The 24,616-nt window shown below is 39.0% G+C and overlaps 2 protein-coding genes across 2 annotated transcripts in view; one reads left to right on the top strand and one right to left on the bottom strand.

The window, feature by feature from the left end:
* Positions 1-24,616, top strand: tmtops2b (teleost multiple tissue opsin 2b). The gene is made up of 4 exons (XM_035677188.1): positions 1-696; positions 11,273-11,598; positions 17,867-18,100; positions 23,656-24,616. Exons 1-4 carry the CDS (start codon positions 330-332, stop codon positions 23,869-23,871), a joined length of 1,143 nt encoding a protein of 380 aa, XP_035533081.1. The 5' UTR covers positions 1-329; the 3' UTR covers positions 23,872-24,616.
* The window catches only part of st6gal2a (ST6 beta-galactosamide alpha-2,6-sialyltranferase 2a), a 29,311-nt gene continuing 22,859 nt past the window's right edge, over positions 18,165-24,616 (bottom strand). Inside the window, exon 6 of the mRNA XM_035677187.1 lies at positions 18,165-21,936. Within this exon, the coding sequence (XP_035533080.1) occupies positions 21,689-21,936 (248 nt within the window). The 3' untranslated portion in view covers positions 18,165-21,688. The remainder of the gene's footprint in view (positions 21,937-24,616) is intronic.

The raw sequence follows: 24,616 nt of genomic DNA, 5'->3' as shown, positions 1-24,616 counted from the left end.
TCCCATAATATTAAGGCGTCAAAAGAAGCTGGAGCTGAAGACGGAGATAAGGATGCGTTGAGATAACAGGTGGCACTTTACGGTTACAGTTTATTTTTTAAGCCTTTGTGTCAGATTTCCAGGAACGGGTTAGCGGCTACATGCTCTCAAAAATACTGCAGGAATGTGCGCTTTCAAAACATAAAGCGCACTTTTGTCCCAAAGGAGGAAAAACAACAGCATGGAGAAAGACTCAAACAGAAAACCCCTATTCATAAACTTTCCAGGTAAGCAAAGTGATCAGCCCTAACTACCAAAAACGGTTTGAGAGTGAAGACAAGGTCAGATGAATGGACAGCAGGATGTTTTCTGGTCAGGCTGGTCTGAATTACAGCTTCAACCTGAGCGATGACCGGGAGCTGGTGGACGCGCCGGCGGGCAGGGGGAAGCTCTCCCCGACGGGCTTCGTCGTGCTGTCCGTGGTGCTGGGCTTCATCATGACTTTTGGCTTCCTGAACAACTTCGTCGTGCTGCTTCTGTTTTGCAAATTCAAAAAGCTGCGAACGCCAGTGAACATGATGCTGCTGAACATCAGTGTCAGTGACATGCTGGTGTGTTTGTTCGGCACCACTCTCAGTTTCGCTTCCAGTATTCGGGGGAAGTGGCTGCTGGGGCGCAGCGGCTGCAGCTGGTATGGCTTCATCAATTCCTGCTTTGGTAAGTTTTCTTTATTTCCAGATGTTGAGCAAAAATCACTGTTTCAACTCATAGGTGTGAGAAAGTAACTGTGGTGTATGTCCGAGAGTATCATTACTACCCTACGAAAATGTTTTATATACATTATTATTATATACAGGCTACTTTAGGAATTATATACAATTTATTTATAACATATTATATATGATTTATAAATATTTTAGAACCTATACCTATACCCGATCAATAAAGGCAGCTTTTGATGTGTGAGCTGAGTTTAGTAGCCAAAATCAAGCCATGTTATTTGTATAACGATAGCATTTCTATATCGTATTGGAGTTTATTTTCTAGAAACTCCATTTATTAGAACTATAAGTAAAATGAACGCAGTGCAGTTTTTTTTGCAGCATTACCCACAATGGATCTAACCCGAGATATCAAAGGGATCTGTGGCTGTTTACTGCGTGCTGCACTACATCAGTGAATGTGAGGACTGATGGATAGTTAATGTTGTTTTCAGTTTGCCAGTCCCTCTTTACAACATCTGTTTAATGACTTTACTGAGGTGATTTCACACACCATAAAGTTGTAACTGCTTATTTGCGGAAAACAATGTGATTTCTGATAGTTGATTCTGTGCTGGAGGGGTACAATAGCTATAGAGGACGGAGCAGCATTCAAACTGGTACATTAAAGATGATTTATGAATAGGTGACAGCTGAGCTGGACACAAAACACACATGCACAAAAACAACCAACCCTCTTGATATGGATCCCTTTGATCATTTTGTTTTTGTTTTGTGACATTTTAAGTCTAAAAATCAACTTGTCAGCGCTCTCTAGTGGATACATTATGTAATTGTGACACTGTTTGTGTACTGGAATTTCTTGTTACCTAGCGGTCAACATATATCAACCGTTGGTATATCTGCAATATCAGCCTGAACGATTTATCGGTATAGCTCTACTTTGTACTCCAACCTTTTTCCAGCCAAATGCAAAATCCTCCACTGAGCAGGGATTGCAGTCTGATTTTTATCTGTTTATGACCTTTCACAGGCTCCTTTTCAAAACAACATGATGTGGTTTGCTTTACTGCACTAGCTGAACGTTTTGGCCAAAAGTCATATATCTCGTATGAATGAACCCTTATGCAAGGAGGTTTCAAACATGGGAGCCAAGGTCCACGTTTTCATATTTTATGTTGTCACACAAAGAATAATTGCTGCCTTTATGCAGTCAAGTCGGACTTTCAGTGTTGCTATATGTTGTTCAATCCATTCACCTGGTGAATAAGTAATTATATGCATTGACCTTTACGCCTATACATCTTATATCTTTTGACCTCTGGACATATAAGAAAAGAAGAGGTAACTCAATAGTGTTAATCTTATCTCCGTAGACCACTACTCAATAAATGTTTAAAATGAGCTTATTATCTTTTTCTTGTCAACAAATCCGAGAGAAACGATCTTAACAAGTATTGCCTGTGAGGCCAAATTCTGATGTAGCTCATTCTGCTGTGCCAATAACTCCACTGCTCTCCAAAAATAGTTGAATAATGTTATAAAGGCACTTCATTTTGTTTGAGCTGCTGTGATGAATTGAGCCACTGAAGGTAAACACATACTGGGGATTTATTCTGGGCTTCCTGTACAGACTCAGATACTGTACGCACTTATTTACAGTGCAGGACACTCAGCTTAACTCCACTCCTACAGATATTACATTAAACACTGTAGATTGTTCTCATTTTTAGCTTGCGTTGATGTCTTAATGTTGGTCTCTTTACAGCCAATCTTGAGTCATCCATTTTACATACAGATTGTGGTTGAAGGAATGCTAACATTATCTGCATCCCTTCCATCCTTGTTCATTTAATTTTCCCTTTTCTCTCGTTTTTATTATCAGTTCCCTTGTTACCTTCTGTCTTCACAAACAGTTTTTCCACCCTCTCCATCAATACACCAATACGGGTACCATTTTAACCCCTACTGTTTTTACATCCTAAGACATTATATTTTTTGTAATATATATATAAATATATATATATATGTTTTGCTTCTGTTTACTCATCTCCTGTGCTTTGTTATGCTTCACTGATAAAAAAAAAAGGGATTTTTATTTAGACGAATTTCCATTTTATTGAAAAAAAAAGCTATATATTTCATACTGTGTTTTTCAAATAAGCGGGTGTTTATTTTCACTTTATTCCCCTCTGGGCTCCTGTACTGTGCCATACTGAATGCTGGAGATAGTGCTCATCTCATTGAGCACTGCTGTCCAGTGATTCAGTCACTTACGAGACACCAGTCGCCATATAATAATATAATGCTTGTTTCATAACACTGCAAACAGCCATATTAATGACTGACTTGGATTTTTCATATCTATAAATTCCCGTGTGAATCTGCCTTGTCTGTAATTTGCAAAAGTAAATATTCCACCACTGATAATATTAGTCCTGCGTAAATCTGCATCCCTGTGATTCTGTGCGTTTTTGGTCAGATCAATAATAGATTGGTTGTTTGTGTCTTAATTGGTTGTTTGGGTTTGCTTGGCCATGTCCATGTTTGGGTTTTTCATCAGAAGGTGATTTGGTTGGTGTTCAGAAGAACGTCTGACCACGAATGTATCAATCATGTTGCTGCAGATAAACTAGTCCTGCATAGCCAGATCTCCACACATTGTTTTTAGCGCTGTACGAGCACTGGAGAAAGATTTTATTTCTTTAAACCAGTCACAATCGTCCTGCTTGAAAACGGAGCCAAAACCAATCTCAGCCAAACTCGCAGTATGTCACCCACATAAGATTTTAAGAAAGCAGCTCTTAAGCCATGAGAAATTCTTCAGACTGTGCAATGTGTCAACATGTTTTCTCTTCCAATTAAAGGGTTGATGAAAACTTTCAATCTTGATATTTTTCAAAGATTATTATATCGATCATTAACATCCAGTCAGTCAACCCTACTCCATGATTAATTCTGGCTGTCAATGGGGATGATTATCACTATCATTGTCGGTTTTCCCCCACTAAATGAAAATGTCCCCCATGATCCTGTATTTTCTATGTTGTACCAAGAAAAGAGGCCTATACTGTATGTGTAGCATTCAAGCAACCCAAACACTCCCAGGATCCTTTCTCAAACTAATCAAGTAGACCGAAGCTGTGGCTTTTATTCCCTTCCAGTATGCCACAGTATGTTAGGTGTCCTTCACTCCTAAAACCAAACATTCAAACCACCAGTGCATTCGGATAGTATTGTGTTTTTGCCAAGCATATCAGATCTGAAATGAAAGAAGCATTATCTGATCTGCCGCTCCTATGCTTAAAGGATAAGTCTGACATTTTTCTTATTGTCAACAAATCCCGGGAAAAGACCATAACCAACAATGCTGAAGTATATCTCTCAATGCTTTTTGATTCCCCTACTCTAAGGAGCTGTAGCACTCAGCCTCAAGCCCTTTGATGCATACTGAAAATATAAAGACAGGTAGCAAATACATAGCTTTATTTTATTAATAATTTATGAGCAATTTCCTGAAGCAGCCTTAGGAAACAAGAATTAGGCCTAATCAGAGGAATAAACTTGACAGCTCGTACAAGCAATTCCGTACATAGGTTACGTGTTTATCTTGCAGTTGCTTGCACCTCCAAAAAAGCTTTTTGCTTTTTTTTTAAAGAATAAGGCCCAATTCCAATGTCTGTACAAACTCACAGACACGCAATGTAATGACCCACAGGGTGAACCCAAATGCAAGACAGACTCAGCTCTTTGAAATGATCAAGAAAAAGATTTATTGTCTGGATTCCTGGGGATGAAGGTGGATGAGGGCGAAAGTTCATATGGCAGAGGGGAGAAAGGGGAACTGGTGGCTGATGAAGTGTGGCAGAGCATGGGAAGTGGCTGCGTGGCTGATCAGCAGGCAGGCAGATAGTCATCTACTGAGGCTGAAATAATAATCTGGCGATGAGGGGATAAAGAACTAGGGTTGATATGCTGCAGGGTTGAGTAGTAGATGAATTGCAGGTGTGGGGCTTTAAGCAGGTGTGCAGGTTGAGCAGAAAATCAGGAAGCTGGGAAAGTGAGAGTGGGCGCCATACCCACACCCACAACACAGACACCACACACACACGCACACACGGCCTTAAATTTTGTCTTTGACACACAGGTGAGGGTTCAGGCTTAGGCCGCTTTCACATCATATGAGATGGATGGTAGATATGGGATGCCCATGTTAACAAGTGTTTACGTCATCAAGACAGTTGTTGAGTTAATTGTGTGAAAATTATAATACACATGCGCATTGGAAATAAAACAACAACAAATTAATTAAGATGAACAATTGTCTTTGGCCGATGTTAAGCGTCCATATTTATTTGGTTTTCATGCAGTTTTCTACTTGTGCCAAACTGGATATATCTGAGCTTTTAGAAACGTTTTTTAATTAACTTCGGACTTGTTTTAATAACTCAGTAAACAGCTTCCTAATCATTTCATGGTCTCAATTGCTACTTGCAAGTCTGCAACAGCATGATGTTCTTTAGCAAATTATGGCCCAGTTTGGAGTAAAATACACAATAAAGAAGGATATGCTTAAGGGCGTGGCTACCTCCTGATTGACAAATTGCTACCACGGTGACCTCAATCAGGATTCAGGATAGAAGCACATCCATAGCAGTTCCACGCTCTCGTCCAAATATGGTTACTTTTGGTTCCACAAAATCAAGATGGCGACCCCATTAAGGCTTTAAAACACTAGTCCAAAATGGGTAGCATCATGGTGGCTCAACCACTACTTTATATAGAGTCTATAGCAGGAACAAGAGAGGAATGCCAGATATACATAAAAGTTCTTTACAATGGGTTAGTCTCCATGTCTGATCATTTGTACACACACCTTTATTACATGAGTGCAAACCACAAAAAACAATAGATAGAGAGCTGTCCTTTCCTGAACTGATCTCACTACACTCCTTATGGATTTTATGTTTTCTATGTTTACACTGTGCGGTAAAGCCTCTGCAAGGGGGAGGCTGAGCTGACACACAGCCTCTCCAACAGCTTTTGACCTTACATAATTAATTCTGGAACATTTTAAATAAAAATGTGAAACGTAAGTGTGATTTTCAGTGACTCCTATCAGCAAGATAGGGAGATGGGGATTTGCTGAGCGGAGTTTGCTTGTTCTCTGCTATCTGTTTCTTCCAGGTTTTCTCCTACATGATAAAGATGTGCAGGTCAGTTGAAATGGTAACACTAAAATGCATACATGGGTGTTGATGTCTGTTTTGTTTTAGCCCTGTGATACTGCTTAGTGCTTTGAAGAATTTGGCCTCAGATGTACATTTGCACAAGACATTTGAAGTTCTAGAGTAACAGTAAATTGGGGTTTTCAAACATTTTGTCATGCTTGTAGTTGTTTGTCTGCCTGGTTTCAGTGTGGCGTGTTTGACTTCTCAAGAGATACAGGATTTTTATGCCCTCTAACTCTAGTCCTTGAATGCCAGATGGTAATATTGAGTATTCTGAACCACGGGGTATGGCAATATGACATCCTGTGTCCAATACATTGGAGGGGTTTGTCATTAGCCCTTCCCTGTTTTGCTGATTTATAGTGGAAATTGTTGGTAACATTATTACACTGTGAAATAGGAGAAAATAACAAAGGTCAATAGCACAAGAGGAAGATACAGCCGCAGATGGGTCACAGGGTTGGATTTGAAAAGATCAGCAAAGGAATTTTCCAGGGCTATTTCAGGGAGCATTAGTCGTCTATAGAATGTACTTTAGCTGCTCTAAATAATCCTTTTATCATTTATGATTTATAATGCAAAAACACAATAAATTCCCCAGAATCATAAGACACATTAAAGAGACTGCTGCTAGGATTCTGCGGTGACTGCTGCTCACAGTGCATGTGTGTGTGCACAGTGTGGAAACCAGTGACATGCTGCAGCTCCAATCAGATAAAAGAGAAAGAAAGCAGAGAAACTATTTGCTGGAAACTGAGAAACTAAATATATTTCAAATACATCACCATCATAATATGCCCCATTTGGAAATTAGGCTGCACAGTATCCTATCATCTGACACAGTCCAGAACATTCACACACAAAAAACACTGCCACACACAAAATCTACTGAAACACTGATGTGGAAAAACCTTTTTGTTTTTTGGTCAGTCTTAACTTTGATGAACAGAAGAAGAAAAAATAGTTCAGCCCAGGTTGTCCTGACCTGATGTCAGAGAATAGAAGTATAGCTTGAATAGGCACAGCTCATGACAAAGTATGTACACAATACGATACGATATACTTTATTGTACCCTTAGGGACATTTGTTTTGAGAATGCTGCACACATATAGCTGCTTCCATAGTCTTAAGAATAAAAGATTATTATCAGGTGAGTCAGGAACATTAACAAGGTCTCAATCTTATCTTTTTTTTTTTAAACAAGTATTTATTTTTTATTTTTTTACAGAAACACACACAAGGCACATGTATGGACAGAAAAAAAATTTAAAAAATAAAATACACATTGGCCTGTTTGTAGAGGTATCTTAGGATTCAATATATTAGTCCATGAATAGTCATTTCACCATCAGCATAAAAGGAAAATTAAATAAATACATAAAAGAAAAGAAAATTAAAGAAAAGAAAAGAAAAGAAAAATTCAATTCAGCTTGTCATCAATCCAGCCATCTACATCCATATGTACATGTTTCTCTCAAGGAAGTTATAAATGGCAGTGTCATTACATCCAGATTTCTCAAAAACAATGTTAAGCACTATACGTATAGTATGGAAGCCTTGTCGTCCAAGAACAAAGCCGTTCTGGTCAGGGTGTACCATTTTTGGTAAGAGTGTTTCTAAACGTTTAGCTAGAACCTTACAAAGTATTTGAGGTCATTGTTGAGAAGTGAGATCGGTCTATAAGTCTTTCCTGGTTTAACAAGAGTGATTGTAGCCATATTTAGAGAGGGGGGGACCCATTGTCTAGTGACTCCACCAGTGTAATCTGTACTGTATAAATTTTGGTAAAACCCCAAAAAGGCTATATTAATCTCCTTTGGGTCAGTAGTTTCAAGGAAATCATCTAGCTGAATAGAATTTATTGCTCTCTCAGTTTAATTTAATTTAATTTAATAGATTTGCCTAGATTTTTTAGTTCTTTTAGTTGCTTTATTTACTGACAAAACATTATATCTTGTGTTCAGTTCATCTAAGTTCAGTAAGTTATTTCAGTGTTTGTTGGGAAGGATTTTTAAAATGTTCAGTTTCAGTTTCTTTTATCCTCTTTTCTAACTGTTCCATATCTAACTTCCAAATTTTATGTTTTGAACTAGTGAAACTTATCATTTGGCCTCTCAAAAAGTCTTTGAATGCTTCCCACCGTATAGCAGCTGACGTTTCAGTTGTGTCTCAATCTTATCTTTGCTTACAAACACCCAGAGCCTCCTCTCATTAAGCATGCAGCAAGTGTGAAGGACTCTCAGGTTACCCGACTTTGTCAAAGCACAGTAAAACAATCCTCTTATGTCCAGTAAATTTCTGTCACACATACTAATGGTAAATGGAATTTAATTGAAATGACTGGTTACAGCCATTGTTACACCTAAGACTTTGTTCCTTTTTTTCACAGAAGACATAATGTTATGTCACACTAAGAAAAAGCACAGGTGTAAGTAATCAAAAAAAAAAAAAAGATGCTGAAGGCTGAATTCCATTTCCGCTTCGAGGTCCTGGTATTGTGTCTGCTGGCTCACTGTCACACTGTCAACACTTACTGGACTAGACTAACTTAAGTATGCAACTAAACACATGGGTAGTGTGATGAGTCTGTCATTGCAGATTGTAGTGCTTTTTAGGATACGTGGCAATTTCAACCAGATCAGCTACTGTAGCATGACATCTCCTTCTGTCAGTTTTATTGATGTCATGTGTGCTATGTGCATTGACATACACGTTAGTCGTCGATATGTATGCGGATAGGACTGGTGATCAGGGTTTCCAGTTTTGCTTCTTATTGATTGGATACACTGTTTTTATCTTTAGAATCAAGACAAAATTACATGCTGACGTTAATGTTTGAATGGCACAACTTTGTGTTCCCAATAGATTCCCCAAGTTTTTTCCTCCGTCAAGCCAGCAAGGTTGTGAAAGCACTGAATATGAATGTAAGTCAGAGACAGGACTTTCATACAGAATCAGTATACAGCCCTACCCCCAGGTTACTTCACTCTTCCTGCATTCTTTGGAGCTTCCTGAGAATGAAAGCTGATGCTGAAAGTCAGAAAAAGTTGCACAGACTCAAATACTTTAGAAGTAGACTTTTCCTCATTTATAGTCTGAATCAAACTCCCTCGACCTGGTACATATGTGTTTGTTTATGCACAGAGTCATGAACTTTACTGGTATTATTATCGTCACTAAGTGTGGTTATCTTCTGATTTCATCATGTTGTCCTTTATTAATTACAACATTATACAATTGGAGTGGAAAGCAGAGTGAAGAAAAATTATGATCTTTTCTGGCCTGTCTTGCAACACTGCTTTCAGACATATTGTAAGATGATATGTAATATTTTCCAGACTAGATGTAGTGCGAATGTGTATAAAAATTAGTCTGTTAACTGAAGCATAGGACATTTCAATCTACAACAAAACAAACAAGCTTCTAGCTGAAACCTGGATGATATTTATTCTTAACGTCTGTAACCTCTTTCCTCCCTCCTTTCAACCACATGGTCTCTACAATGTGGTTACAACATCAGCGTGTCACAAAACACACATTTCAAAAATAATTTTATTAGTTTGTTCAGTTGTAGGTTAACAGAGAGATGTCACTGATTAGTGTGAAGGTACAGTATTTCTCTAAAGTCATATTGCATTGGTAGGCAAAATGTGCTCTACACGCTTTTAATGTTTAATTTAAAATGTCATAAATATTGAACTATATGGGCTGTGTGCTGCAAACAAGAAGCTTCCAGGACATTGTAATGGGAAAAGTTCTGTACATTAATGCAAAATAAGAAATTGTGCTTACTGCTATAATGTGCGTGTGCAAGTACTTAGGTTTATTAGTTACAGCTTCAGCTACTCCAAAGGTATATGTGTATTGTGAGAAGTTAATCTTCAGGCTTTTTGCCAGAAAGTGCTTTCTGACAAAAGTCCTTAGGATGTCAGCTAGTAAAGATTGGCAGGACGACGTAGTGGATTAGTGGGTTAATTGTAGGACTTTCCCCCAGTAGACTATGATATCCATGTGAAGTGGATTTTTATATTTATACTGGCCTTCAGCTGATAAATGTGGGTGTAGTTTTAGGTTCCAAAGTGATGAATGGTTATTATTTGCACATTGTGGAGGATGGAAAATTTCATTATTGCAAATCCCTCTGAAATATGTTCTATATAGGCTCAATCAGCGTCTTCAAAAACATTCACTTTTGTTTCGTACGTCTTTTCATCAGCGACCATCGTCCTTTCTAAACTTCCTTTCATCTGAAAAATGTTGACTGGGTATACATAACTTAATGTATTTGGCGATGATCAGGCACATTTTTTGGAGTATTCAGTGATCAATTATTAAGTAGAGTGGTTGTAAAGGCCTCAGTATGCCTGAAACTAAGTGCTTCAAAAGAAGAAAAGTGGGGGATGGGGAGGGGTCATTTCTTTAGTCACACGGTGTGATAATCTCATAATCTAAATCCTGATTTAGCATAGGTTTTACTTTAGATGTGACACTCTTAATGAAATTTACTGTCACAGATCTCTAACTGTTAATAACGGGGCAAAGTTAGTAATTTATGTACGATCAATATAAAAGCCAGGAACATTCTGGCAGACAGTTTTCATTCTTAACTCATTTGGGTTGAGCCTTTAATAATGTAGGGGCAACTTTGAATGCCTTTAGCAAATGTGCAATTTGGTTTTATGGAGCCTTTTATTCCAATCAGCAGTTTAACCTTTGAAAACTGAGCCACAAGATCTGTTCTATAGTCTTTTAAGTATCAAACTTTTTTATGAGGTTTTTAAATTTTTTTGTAATGCCCTGGTTTAGCTTCTCTAGTGGTGTGGCTCCAGGGATGTCCACTACTTCAGTCCAGACTGTCTAATTCAACAACGATTGGATGGATTTACATTAAACTGTACAGACATTCGTAGTGCCCAGGGGATGAATCCCAGTGACTTTGGTGTTCCCTAGCTTAATCATCAGGTCAAACATTTAATTTGACCAGTACTTTGGTTTCTGAACACATACCTGTACAACATTCCCATCAGCCTTAGCTGAACTTTGTGTTTAGTGCTAACACGTAAGACGGTAAACATTAAACCTAATATAAGCTCTTGTAAGCATGTTAGCATGCTGACATAGTTCAGCCTTACAGAGCTGCTAGTAAACTAAACTAAGTAAACTAAAGTGCTCTTTTTCAGGCTGGTTTTAGTAATTTATAGACCTATTTTTGATGGCCCTCTCTTGCAATTTTTCCACTATATGTTATACATTATGTTATTATGTTTTGGTTTTGGTTAGGTGAGCCAGATGAATTACAGCTAGCCACTCTCTCTCATCCACCTCTCTGTCTTTCTCAGGTATTGTTTCGCTGATCTCTCTGGTGATCCTCTCCTACGACCGCTACAGCACTCTGACTGTATACAACAAGCGTGGGCCAGACTACCGCAAGCCCCTGCTGGCTGTGGGGGGCTCTTGGCTGTACTCCTTATTCTGGACAGTGCCCCCTCTGCTGGGCTGGAGCAGCTACGGCATAGAGGGAGCAGGAACCAGCTGCTCTGTCTCCTGGACGCTTCAGACAGCCCAGTCGCATGCCTACATCATCTGCCTCTTCATTTTCTGTCTGGGTATTCCTATCCTGGTGATGATCTACTGCTATAGCAGGCTGTTACTGGCAGTCAAACAGGTAGAGTGACATCGAAGTGTGTGTGTGCATGTGGTGTATAAAGGTTGATGCTTTTTTACTGTCTGATGTTGAAGGCAAAAACAGAAGTTGCTCAAATTGATCCTCCAACAAAAATGTTTGAATACCAAACTCTCAAGACTTGACAGGTGGCAAAAAAATTGCTTTTTCACAAAGAAGAGCAGGTGGTTAGCTTGAATTCATGAATTCATGACGTTTTAAGGTGCGGGGGGGGGGACACTTATCCGGGGGCTGGGTTGCAATGGCTGCAGGCTAAGCAGGATAGTCCAGACGTTCTTCTTCATAGCAACATTTTCCAGCTCCTTACTGGGGATCCCAAATTGTTACCATATAAATCTGAAAAGTGAAACTGTTTCGGCCTGGACACCATTCAGGTGGACAATTGGCTTTGAAGTTTGATCCTTGTGGGATTACACGGGAATGGCAATGTCAATCACAAGCTCCACATCCATCTCAGAGATATGAGTGAGGGTGACAGATGACATGATGTAATAATGTGACATCAAAGAAATTTCAGCACAGCTGCAGCAATAAAGTTTCTGCAGTCTAAACACATCAACAGTAAATGTCAGGTTTGGGTGACAGCCCATAAATCAAGGAAATCACAGAAATGCTACAGCTACCTTTCCTCCACTCAGCTAGTAGACCAGAGTGCAGTGCAGCTGAAAGGCAAGATGTCAGTCATGTTAACAGATGCACACAAATGTTTATGAACTAGCTGGTGAGCTGCAGTATCAGTATTTCTCTGCTCATGTCAAGCTTTGATTGAAAACTAAAGAAACATAACTAATCCCTTCTCTCAGGATTGTGAGCCAAAATGTGTCAGTTGTTCTTTAAACTACAAGTGTGCATTTTCTTTTGGAAGTGGGTGAAGATCTGCTCCTACAGCACTATCTTTCTTATCTTTCAAATAAATTAAATTAAAGTAGTAACATCCATTACTTCCCAACAAAATAACTCAGGGACTGCCCTGAGCACAACAGACAGATTTTTATCTTCACAATGTAACTGGACCCAGCTCCAGGGACAGTAAGAGATTATAGAGTCTGACTTTTAGACATCTTTTCACCAATCACTGTCATGCACTTAAAGGACCAGTGTGTAGGATTTAGTGGCATCTAGTAGTGAAGATGCAGATTGTTACTAATTGAACCCCACTGTCGTCTGTATTTGATGACCTGGGAATGAGAACGGGCCTTCTGAGAAAACATGGTGGTTCAACATGGCGACCTCCACAGAAGATGACCCGCGGTGTCTGTAGAAAACAACGACTCATTCTAAAGTAATGAAAACATAACGATTCCTATATTCAGGTGATTATACACTAATGAAAACGTAGTCATTGTTGGGGTAGTTGTATGTATGGATTACTCATTTCTCTTTTAAAAAGTAATATTATTACTTTACTTATTACTCCCTGCCAACAATAATTAGTTACACTACTAGTTATATTACTTTTCTGCTACTCCTCACAAAATTGGAAATTGTGTCCTTTCTCCCTTAAAATTCAGACTTACAACAATTAAAATCTTCTTCTTTTTTTTGTTAAAATCAAAGTAATGGAATATTTCCAGATGCTGAATATAAGAATCCAAGGATTGGATTATTAGATTTCAGATCAGCAGGGTGAAAACAAAACATTTCTTTTCTTTTTCCTTTTTGGTGGGGGGTCATAGCAGTGACTGGCACATTGAGTTTTGTAGAGAGACTTTACTTGCTTTAAGTTAATTCTTTTGCCCTTCCAGTGAGATAGATTGTTTATTCCTGAGAGCAGAGCACAGCATTAGGTCTCAGAAAGATCAGCTGCTGGATAAAGCCTAAATCCACTCTTGTTCCTTTAGTCGTTTTAATCCAATGTTTTTGTGCTTAGGACCTCAGTTTTATAAGTGTAAAGCCAAAATAAGAATTATTAGAAGACGACTGCACAGTACACAAACATAGAAAGACAACAATCAATCTCTGGATGGCTCTTTCCTAAATAAATCATATACTCTGTAATGACCTTCATGTATCAATAAGCAGCTTTCATAAAATGCCCTTCACCTATAATTACCTCTGTGTGTGCCACATTAGCTGAATTGGCTTCAGTTTAGTTTCATTACATTTGTTCAGTCACTCTTTGAACCACCTGTTCAGTCTTAAAAGAAAATGGACACCACTCTCATTTAGCACAGTAATGCTGCATTCACAAACAAAGCTTCGGGCAGAATGGAAGGACAGCAAAACAAAACAGGCAAGACGATATTTTGTCATTTGGTCTCAAGCAAGTCATTTAAAGGCCTTATGGTAATGTGTTGAATGACTCTTACAATGATAGGTTTGATGATCTGGCTTTCAGAAATCTGCAGGTCTTGAGTTCAGCAGGTCACCTTTTTTCTTCACATGTGAAACTCTTGAATCCAAAAGTGATGACTCCTGGCGCAGGCATGATGATGATGATGATCTGATCTGATCCATAGACCATCATGTAGCATTGTGAGAAGCTTGACTGACAGGGTATTCATCCAGTAATGGCAATGCCATTCCCAGTGTGCATTCGCATACCGGGTAACGTTATACAGACACTTGCAACGGCCGTCCACTGACAATGTTGAACACAATATTTAATATTTAATATTTAAACGAAAACACAAAATGAACACAGGGTCTGTTCATAGTTATATCAGCATTATACCAACATGTACACCTTTCATGACAATTTCAATGTCTATCTGTATCTCACTCCTGTATCTGTTTGACATTAAAACCTCCCTTGTCTTTCTGTGGAAAGAATGTGTTAACAGGGCTTTTATTGTATTGTTTTTATCAAGGCAAACTCAGTGTAGAAAGATAGGGCAGGCAGAAGCAGCTCCGCAGCAGAAATGCTCTCCGTGTGGTCACCTCTGGCGTGTGAGCTGCAGCAGTTCAGCGAAGCAGCTGTCACGCACTGCTTATGCATCCTCTGTGGAAGAACCGTTTGAAGCAAAATAATATAGGCAGTAGTAGATAGCTGCTTTAAAGGATGAGATTGATTATCAAATAGCTTGATAAAGCCTTATTCTTCATTGCATAAAATATCCCTGTGAAATTCCTATTAAGGAATCTCAAACACTGATCTCATTCACTTGTGCATCTAGGAAAACTTGAAGCTTTTGTGAGCATAGTAACTCAAACCCTGCTCCTGGAAGGGATGCTCACAAGTCATTTTTAGCATTTTATTAGTTTGGGCCTTGTGTGAAGTTATTACAGGCAAAGGTTATGACAAATGGCTTAGCAGCTGCAGGTGTACTCGCCATGGTGTTGTTGCTTCAGCTTTACTGAAGCTAGCTGTGGCCACACGCACCAGCATTTGGTTACGCATGTTAGTAAGAGAAGGAATGGATTTCAGCGAGTGAGACATTTCCTTATTGTTAATTGTTAAAAACATAAAATAAAGACAGTTCACAAGTCTGAGTCATGTCTCAAGTCAAATCTATAGTCACTGTGCAAATTAAGTGCAACTCTCAGGCAAGTCTCAGATTCGAGTCCCCGTCTCTGGCTTCAGGACATCATCCCTCATCTTCATGCAAGTCCAAAATGACATGGTGCTTAAAATTCTGTGTTCTACAATGACACTTTGCCAATTTATAACCTCCCATAGTCTTGAAAGGTTTCATGTTGCACATTAGTAACATTTGCACAATTATTCCCCATAGGCAAAATAATCAATAAGAGCCTGAGACGCATTGAGAGGAAACTGGATGTGCATCATTCAGCAAAATATTCATAAACTATTCATAAACGGACCGTCACACACTGGCAGTGTTTTGTGGCTTGTGAAACAACCCGCTGCTGCTTTTTTAAAATGGTTTTATCTTCTAATTACGTCAAGAAGCCAGATCTGCACTGCTGTCCATTCAAACTAAACAGACCTGATCACAAAACACACAAGACAGAAGGCAGTTTCTTTATACAAGATCAAAAATAAATGCATCAATAAAAAATATGTGAAAGTCCGAATAATCCAACTAGATGATAAAAGGTACGATATACGATAAGATAAGCTTTTTTTGTTGATTATTAATGCTTTCACTCTCTAGTTTGTTGCGGTCTGTTGTGGTGGAACTCAATTTGACTCATGCTAGGTAATAATAATGAGTGTGTGACAGAGGGTGACAGTTGCAGCAGCAACAATAAGAACTAAAATCACATGAAGAATAGTGTAATGGTGTGTACATTTTTTAGTGAGAATTTGAAAAGCATTGTGTCAGACATTAGCTCTGTTCATCTTGTTCAGTCAAAACCACCTACGTCAAGGGATTTATAGCAAATGGTTACACAGTTTGATTTAGCCGAAAAAGGTTTTGCTTGTTGAGGGAGCTTTTGAAGGATCCCAGCAGCAACGACGATACGGCTGGTACAACTAATCCCCCTTTAGCAAATACACAGATGAACAGTGGGTCTAAAGACAACAACACCAAAAGCCCACACACATACAGAGCAGGTTGGGGTGGTGGACAGAGATGCAGATGCAAATGGGACAGATCAGATTATAAAGGCATCTGTGTGAACTGTATGAATATAATGAGGGTTTTACTAGCTAGCTGGTTGCCATGAAAGCTGGTCACTGAGTCACTGACTATGAAGCATGAATGAATCCCACCAAATCGATGGCGATCATCAGCCGTTAAAGTGAACAAGGGTGGCAGGAAAATTATCACATTCAAAAGCAGCATTTGTGTTTCAAGGAGAAAGGGTAAGATTAAGGGTTCAACATCCTCATTAAATAGTAGTGCAGTAGACTGTATGAGTAACTAATGCTATTGAAGTTATATCCATGAGCAGAGCTGAGCTCTGGTTGGCTTTAGGCCACTCAAATCCCTAGTAGTCATTAAAACTCGGGGTCATTTGCATTAATCGTGGAGGCGTGTCAAAGTTGTGAGAAAGTCCTGGGCTCAGTGGGCTCTGTGGAGAATTTGAACGTGTTGTACAGTTATCTTGGAAAACTCCCTGATTTCTCTCCAACTAGTTTTAATTCATCCACATATCAAAGGGGGGAAGGAAAGGGAATAGCAGAAAAACAGAAAAGCAATCTGTATTTAAAGAGATCCAAAGAATGATGTTAAAAGAATTTTTATTGGATTAGGATTAAGATACAACTAGATGAATCCTGTTTGAAATGTGTGTCAAGAGATATATTCACCAATGAATAAGATTGTGTAAAGAATATATATTTTACACTGTGATCTCTGCCTTTCATTGCACAACCAGGAGGTTTAATTAATTTAATATTTATACAATATGAAGTCAGGAAGATCCTTTATTATCATGTAGTTTTCCAGAGGGCCCTGTGTCAAAATCTAATTTGAATACCTTTATTGTTGTAGCTTATTGTATTGTTATGATGAATGAACACAAAGACTAGAGGAATTACTCCAGAAATACTGGTTATATTTTTAATTTAGGATGTGTTTGAATTAAGGGTTCATATGGATGGTAAGAATTTAACTGCATAGACTGTTGTTGTTCAGATGACAGAAAAAATTAAACCTAACTATGTTACTGTATACTAAACCTACAAACTGGGTGGACTTAAAACTACAGTATTGTTACTATAATGTGCTTTTTTATCATATAGTATATGCTTTTTCAAGCATAGGAGGCACAGACACATATCCATGAAGTCTTTCAAGGGTGACAATTATCTGCACACACCTTCCTCCCTATTACAGGATGACCATTTAAACATTAAACATGCCTGTGGAATAAAAGAAGAATGGGAAGAAGGTACTATAGCAGTGTGCAATTAAACAGCTGATTTAGTAAATTTTCTATCATTCGGGCAGCTGATGTTGATGCTGATTTCCAATTTCCTCATGGTATCAAAACACAGACAGACTCCATTTGTTTGAGAGAAGTACATCTCGATAAATAAGTAATTACCTTTTTTTTCTTCACTTTTGCTATTGTTGCATGACAAAGCAGTGAAAAGCAGGGACAACAACTATAATTATTTCCCTGAAACACAGATGACACATTTATTAGAGCGGTCTTTAGATTTGTCAACGTAGCTTGCAGTGCATCATTAATGTGAGCGTCCTTGAATGCACAAACAAGGAAAGTTTGAGCCTTTGTAAAAACTTTTGAAGTTATAAGGAGTGCAGTCTTATATGTGGAGTACAGTCTAGATCTGCTCTGTGTGAGATTGCTACTGTTATTATTTTGCCTTATTCAAATATAATTGAATTAAAAAGTTTTCAAGGTTGATTTTCACGCCGACTCTCCTCCACAGGTGGGAAAGATCCGAAAAACTGCAGCCCGGAGGAGAGAGTACCACATACTGTTCATGGTTTTGACCACAGCAGCCTGCTACATGTTGTGCTGGATGCCTTACGGTGTCGTGGCTATGATGGCAACATTCGGCCCTCCCAACATCATTAGTCCCGTGGCCAGTGTGGTGCCCTCACTACTGGCCAAGAGCAGCACGGTCATCAACCCTCTGATATATATACTAATGAACAAACAGGTGAGTCAGCAACATGTGTGTGTGATTGACTCAAAGTCATCGATTTAAAAAATCAAGCACAATCTGACATGTACAACAGCTTTATTTACACAGTAGAAAAAGACAGATTACAACAGCTGAAATCATACAAATGGTCTATTTAAATATCAATTCAAGTGTAATAAGAAGAGAATTCACTGATAAATCAAAGTCAACGCCCTAAGGCTGTTCAAAGTGTAACAGGACTTTCGCTCTTTTTCCGTCATGGATGCTTCTTTTGCTCTTCCTCTTTTCAGAAATTCTGCAGGAAGCTGCAGGAGGGGAATGTAAAACTTAAATGTTGAACAATCCTTTAGAGGCAGTGTGGTGCAGCTATTCCCACAATAATATGAAAAACAGGCCTTGAAAGTAAAGAGTGGAGAGAAAGAGACTCGGGCAAAATGGAGTGTCTACAAATATGTTCTCTCTTCTCACCACTACACCAATGGTCAGGCATTAAAATTCTGATCTCCCGTTTTTTAAACTGGCAATAGAATTTAAGTTTTTAATAGGCTTCAAAATTTAATTATGTTACTCATGAAGCATCCCGGAGAGAAGCAATAGCACCTTAGAAGTCCTGCTATTACTCTTTAGACCACATCGCACCCACCGCCATCCTGCTGAGACATAACTAAAAATGGAATTTGGCACAATATTAAGATGCAAACATGAAGTTACCAGAAGGCATTGCACTTAATAAAGTGCTCCCAGGGAACTGCTAATAGCTGCACCGCAGCTGGACGTGATTTCCCTGTTCACAAGCATGCACTAAAATCTGCAAAACACCACTTTAGAAATAAAAAATCTCATAGCCTCTCACAACATTAATGACAATGGTGTTTACTTGCAGCACAGTACAGCACAGACAGTTTAAGACTCTTAGCCCTGATTTGCATGCTCTGTGCATTGGAAAATAATCAAAGTTATTAGAAATATACATGTACAATATGTTCAGGGTTTCTGCACCTTCAGTGTGTTACAATCACAAGCAATAAAACATTTGATCATTTATCTCAACAGAGAAATGTAAAAACTACAGCAGAGCCGAGAAACTGCATGATTCAAAATGAATGGTAAATCTCCTCCAGCTTCAAAAATGTTTTCTTTAGTCTATTACAGTCCTCTAACAGTTACTGACTTAACTGGGTTTCTTGGTCCAAATATATTCTAAATCACATGCCAAACCATCAACCTGAAACTGGGGCTGGGTATCAAACCTCAATACTTTCTTGCATCCAAGCAAAATTCGTCCATAGCATCAATTATCAAAGACCGCCAAGAAGGGTTGGACGATATGACCTTATATACAACATGAGACCATTTGTCAACTGTCAGAAATATTTCCATACAATTTGTGCCGAGGCAGCTGCAAATCAATGAGGAGAACCGCTTTATGGCATTATTAGATCCACAGGATTTTGCATCAATGTGATGAAATACCTTTGTCATGTATGTAATTCACTGAATTAGTCATGATGTTTAGTCTGATCTGGTTATTTCATCTATACATACACTCAGTCGCCAATTTATTAGCAGCACCTAGCTCAAAGTAATGCAGTCTAATGCAAAAGCCCTACAATAAATCCTACCTTACTGAAGGTTATAATGTTCTGATTTTGATGAAACTGTAAGATCATTTTGGAGGCTGCAGTGTTTTTCCACTCCCATTGATTTTAGTGAATTCACTGCAGGGCTGGTGTATTAGATTTATTTTATCATAATAAACAGTAAGTCAATGTTGCAATATAAAATACCATAATAGATTTTTCAAGTCAAGTATTGAAAAGTGGCACCAAATACTTGGTCGGATGCTTGTTTCTTTCCTTCGATCAGGTATAAAAAAGGTTCTTTTTGGTAGAAAAAAAGGTTTTCAAAAAATGTGTTGTTTTGGTATCAGCACAGTACACGTTTGTAATCGCACTGACACATTTTGGATGATACCCAGCCCTACTCAACAAGTAATGCTAAGCCCCAGAATCATCTACAAACTACTTCTACAGAGCCATCTACTTCAACATACATCAGACTATTCAATGCAACATTTCTGAGACAAGTTTTCACATCTTATTACGAACCACAACCAATGGCACGAGAACATTTTGTATAATAGTACACTTAGCAAAAAAAAAATCTATTATAGGCAAGATTTATCTGACTGAAAGTCTGCAGCAAAAATCACAACCAACCCTCCTCTTCAAGCTACCTCTAGAGCTTGCTGCAGATGTGGCACTGACTGACTGTAAACATAAAAATCATCCTATCTGGAGACAACACAAATCTGAGGATATTACCAGTTCAAATTCTTCTTTTAGAATTGTCTCCACTCTGAGCTGCGGACAGATACAGACCAATATGACACATTAATAGTTTTAGGAAATGAGCTTCATGCGCTTACGTGACATAGACAAAGAATACCATACTGCAGCGGTGACCACCAGGGAGGGTTTGGCCATTAGACGCAATGGTAAAATTACATTCAATAAAGAGTGAACTGTCAAAAAAAAAAACAGGGGCTGGTGATTGCTGAGTGCAGAGCTACAAATCCCCTGATACAGCTCACTTCAGCAATATCAACTGCTCCGCACCTCTCACTGCAATTAAACTCCACGTTACTGCAGTCCTGCCACAGTATGTACTGCATGTATCTGAACAGTCACAAGGCAACCCGAGGAAAGTGTTCAGCTGACCACTAGGCACAGGGTTACGGCTGTTCTGAGCACCGGTTTGTTCTCAAAATCCAATTTGGCCCCATTAACTTTAGTTTAAGTAAACTGTCAGTAAAAAAAAAAAAAGTTACTATAGGTAGGGTAACCAAAACAGGACAACCAGTGCCTTGGGCGTCCTGTGGGCTACAAACTGACACTGAATGAGGAAATGATCCTACATGTGTGAACAAGGAGTGACAACTGGTGGTTGTGAGCTGGCTAATTGGCATGCACAGGAGACTAATTTGTAATTAAGCTTAAAAAGTACAGTACAGAGGTGCATGTTTGTGTGAGTGGGTGTATATTTCTGAGTGTATGTTGCATTTATGACATTCAGCGTGGATGACTTCTTACTTATTCTCTACCCTTTGGACCAGTAAAAAAAAGAAAAAAGAAAAAAAAAAAAAAATCACAAATATCCACCATAAACAGTGGCATTTCCTTTTTAAGTGGAGAACCACCCATCTTATTGAAAAACACATATTACACCATTGAAACACACCCAGTTATTGAAAATTCACTTGTCTATCTAAAAACATTAATCTGTTGCTACCCTAGTCAGCTCCACAGCTAACGTGGCTCAGCTAAAGCAGAGAAAAATGTCTATTTCAGCTCCATCTCGAAGACTCTTCCTGCCAGTCTCTGGTCTAGTAAACCATCTTAATGAAGACAAGTTCTTTTAGAAGCCTCCACGTTGATCCCTCCCTGGAGGGCTATGGCTTATGTTCTTCATGGGTCTAATTTGAAACTTCAACGCTCCAGCCTCCTTGTCTCGAGTGGTTTTATTGCACCTCTCCCTTAGTCAGCCAGAAAAGGCTAGAGTGTGTGTGTGTATGTTTGGGCTCAGAGGGTTAGGTTTCATATCTCAGATGTCACAGTTGACGGTGCTTAAGCCTGGAAGAGTAACCCGCCCCTTCCTCCTGAGGTCACTCTCGGGCCCCGTGTTGATCCGCTGGATCAGGCTCTTCTCATACAGGAGTGGATGGTAGGCACCCAGTGTACAGGCAGCATCATAGTAACGCTCATGGTAGTGACACAGGTCCGTCTGCCTCATGGAGGGAATGTACTCGTACACATGCACCTGTTCGCATAGCGCCATCATCAGGAGGATGCCTGCAATGGCAACAGACAGAGAGAGAGAGGTTTAGGTTGTCATATTCAAGAATATTTTCTGACGTACTTTAAAACCTGTTTAGCAGAGAGAAGCGCTCTCGTTTCAGGAACTCTCTGTGCACATTCACACAGTCACACATGTTAAAGCTGCCCAGTCCAACCAGTCTGATCTGCTCGTCGCTGAGCAGCTATACTGGAGTTGGGGGATAACGGAGCAGCTTAACATTTTGGGAAAATGCGCTTAGTTGCTTTCTTTTGCCAAGAGTTAGACAAGGAGGAGATCGATACCATTCTCACATCTGCCCGTTCAATACGAAGCTACAGCCTGAGGCTTAGCATAAAGACTGCTAGCCTGGATGTTATGTTATTTAATGTTATTTAATGATCCATCCACTCTTTAGAGATGGATGGATCATTAAATAACATGTTGTATCATGTCTGTCTAATCCATGCAAAAACTGAAGTTGAAAATCCAAAAGTTGCAGTTTAAGGAGGAGTTGGGGGCGGGACCATTTCTTGGTTTAGTAAATAAGTTGTTGCCTGGCAACCTTGTGGCAACATTAAGACTACAGAAATTAATTACTGAGCTTTAGAGCTGCAACTTTTAAGGCTGCTACGACAGATATGAAAGGGATATCGATGTTTTCATTTCACTTAAACAAAAAAAACACCGCTTAATAGGCAGGATAAAGAATCTTACTACTAACAGTAGCTAACTACCTAGATACATTTCTAAAACAGTGACCGAAATATCCTCCTTTACATAAAGATAAAAATAGAACCCAATACATAATATATGAAGAGGTAAGTTTGCCTGCCTTAGCATACTCTACATGGTGTCTTAAATACACTGTGGTTGCCAACACAGAGAGCGGTCAACTCCTGCATACATTTACTTACCTATTGTTATTTTTCCATTTCACCTTCCTTACTACGTACTATTCTGCCGATTTCTAGCATCTTTTATCTGACAATTGTTATTCTGCTGGCAACTCTTCTGCTGCATGTCTGCCCTCCAGTATGATTACAATCACTACAGATAAATCCCATCTGCAGAATGTGTAAGCGTGTTATGTTAGCATGTACTGAAGTTGTATTTGTAAGCCAGTTGGCTCTGTATTGGATCCAGAAGTTTGACCATCTATTTTGCCCTTTCTTGAACCAATTTCCTCATAATTATCAACATAGAGATCAATTGGAAATAAAATCTCACTGGCTCAAACACACTAATGAGTCTCATCAATGTGTACGCACTATGTTAAGAGAAAGACCTGCCATAAGTTTTACAAATGAATTCTTAAGCAAAAGGTTGACAAGAGGAAAAAACAGATGGCATCATGACACACTGTGTCGCAATATTCAGGAAACATGGATAAATAAATAAAGAAGAGCAAGCACTTCAGAGAGCTGCACAGAGATCTTTCTAAGTAATGTGTTAAATGACCTCTCTGGTCAAACTAACCACTACTGTAAGTGTTAGATGCCCCCTTCTCTGCCAGTGCAACACCACTAAGGGACCATTTGCTCCTTTCAAGTAGCATTACCTGTTGACTGTGAGGACATGAAAGTGCACTCTGGCATGATTTCTGCCCAGTAAAACTTTGACCAACAAGTCTCTCTGGCAGGGTCAAACAAAGCTCAGTCCACATTTGATGATTTTAAGAACTCTCATTTTGAGATGTTGCGTTCACATTGACTTTCTTTCCGCCTCTTCCTCAGTTCTACAGGTGTTTCCTGATTCTCTTTCACTGTAATCACTGGTCAACGGAGAGCGGCAACACCTCGATGACCTCCAAGACCACAGTAATCCAGCTAAACCGCAGAGTGTACAGCAACACGGTGGCCTGCACCGCCCAGACCTCCACTGATGCCATCAACCAGTGCGGCAGCACCCCAACATCCAAGCACACAACGGCCCCCGAGGTCACTACCTGAGCCTGAATATCCTCAACAGGACCAGATAGAAAACACAGTCATAATGAAACAGCAGTGGCTCAGCTTGACAGCTAGACACTCAGTGTCAACTACTGTGGAATGTGGACTAAAGCATGATACATTTAGAAAGTAAATGTTTTTAATGTGTAAGCTTGTGTTTGTACAGAAAGGAATCGCTTTGTGTGTCCATTGAGTGTTTATTTTATATACGCTATATGGCCATAGGTATGCAGACACATAAATATTAAATCCATATGTGATTGCTGAACATCTCATTCCTACAAGATTTTGGAACCTGGCTGCAGATATTTGCTCCCATTCAACCACAATGTGAGGTCAGGCGATAAAGCCTGGCTTGTAGTTGGCTTCCAATTTATCCCAAACGGTATTTAAAGGGTTGAGGTCACGGCTCTCTGCAAGCTAGTCAAGCTCTTCTACAAAACACATTTCTTTATTGAATTTTAATGTTTAAACAGGAAATGATCTTCCCAAAACTATTGTCTGAAGTATTACTGTATGTTATACGCTTAGGATTTCCTTTAATTGGAACCAAGGAGCACAAACCATAAAACCAGCCCCACAGGTGCACAACAGTATTTGGACATGTACTTTTGGCCATATAGAGCACTTAACACTTGTTTTATAAGTCTATATGTCCAGGAAATACTTTTCTTTCAATATTTATTGGTCAGTTACAAATTGTAATTGTTGATATTCAAAGGTTCAGAAATTGTAAATGTCAATG

Source organism: Morone saxatilis, unplaced genomic scaffold, assembly GCF_004916995.1.
Source record: "Morone saxatilis isolate NCDOM2014 unplaced genomic scaffold, NCSU_SB_2.0 Contig5, whole genome shotgun sequence".
In the NCBI taxonomy this organism is placed as follows: Eukaryota; Metazoa; Chordata; class Actinopteri; family Moronidae; genus Morone; species Morone saxatilis.
Note: the sequence above shows the minus strand (reverse complement) of the source record. Positions and strands in the feature narration are given on the sequence as shown.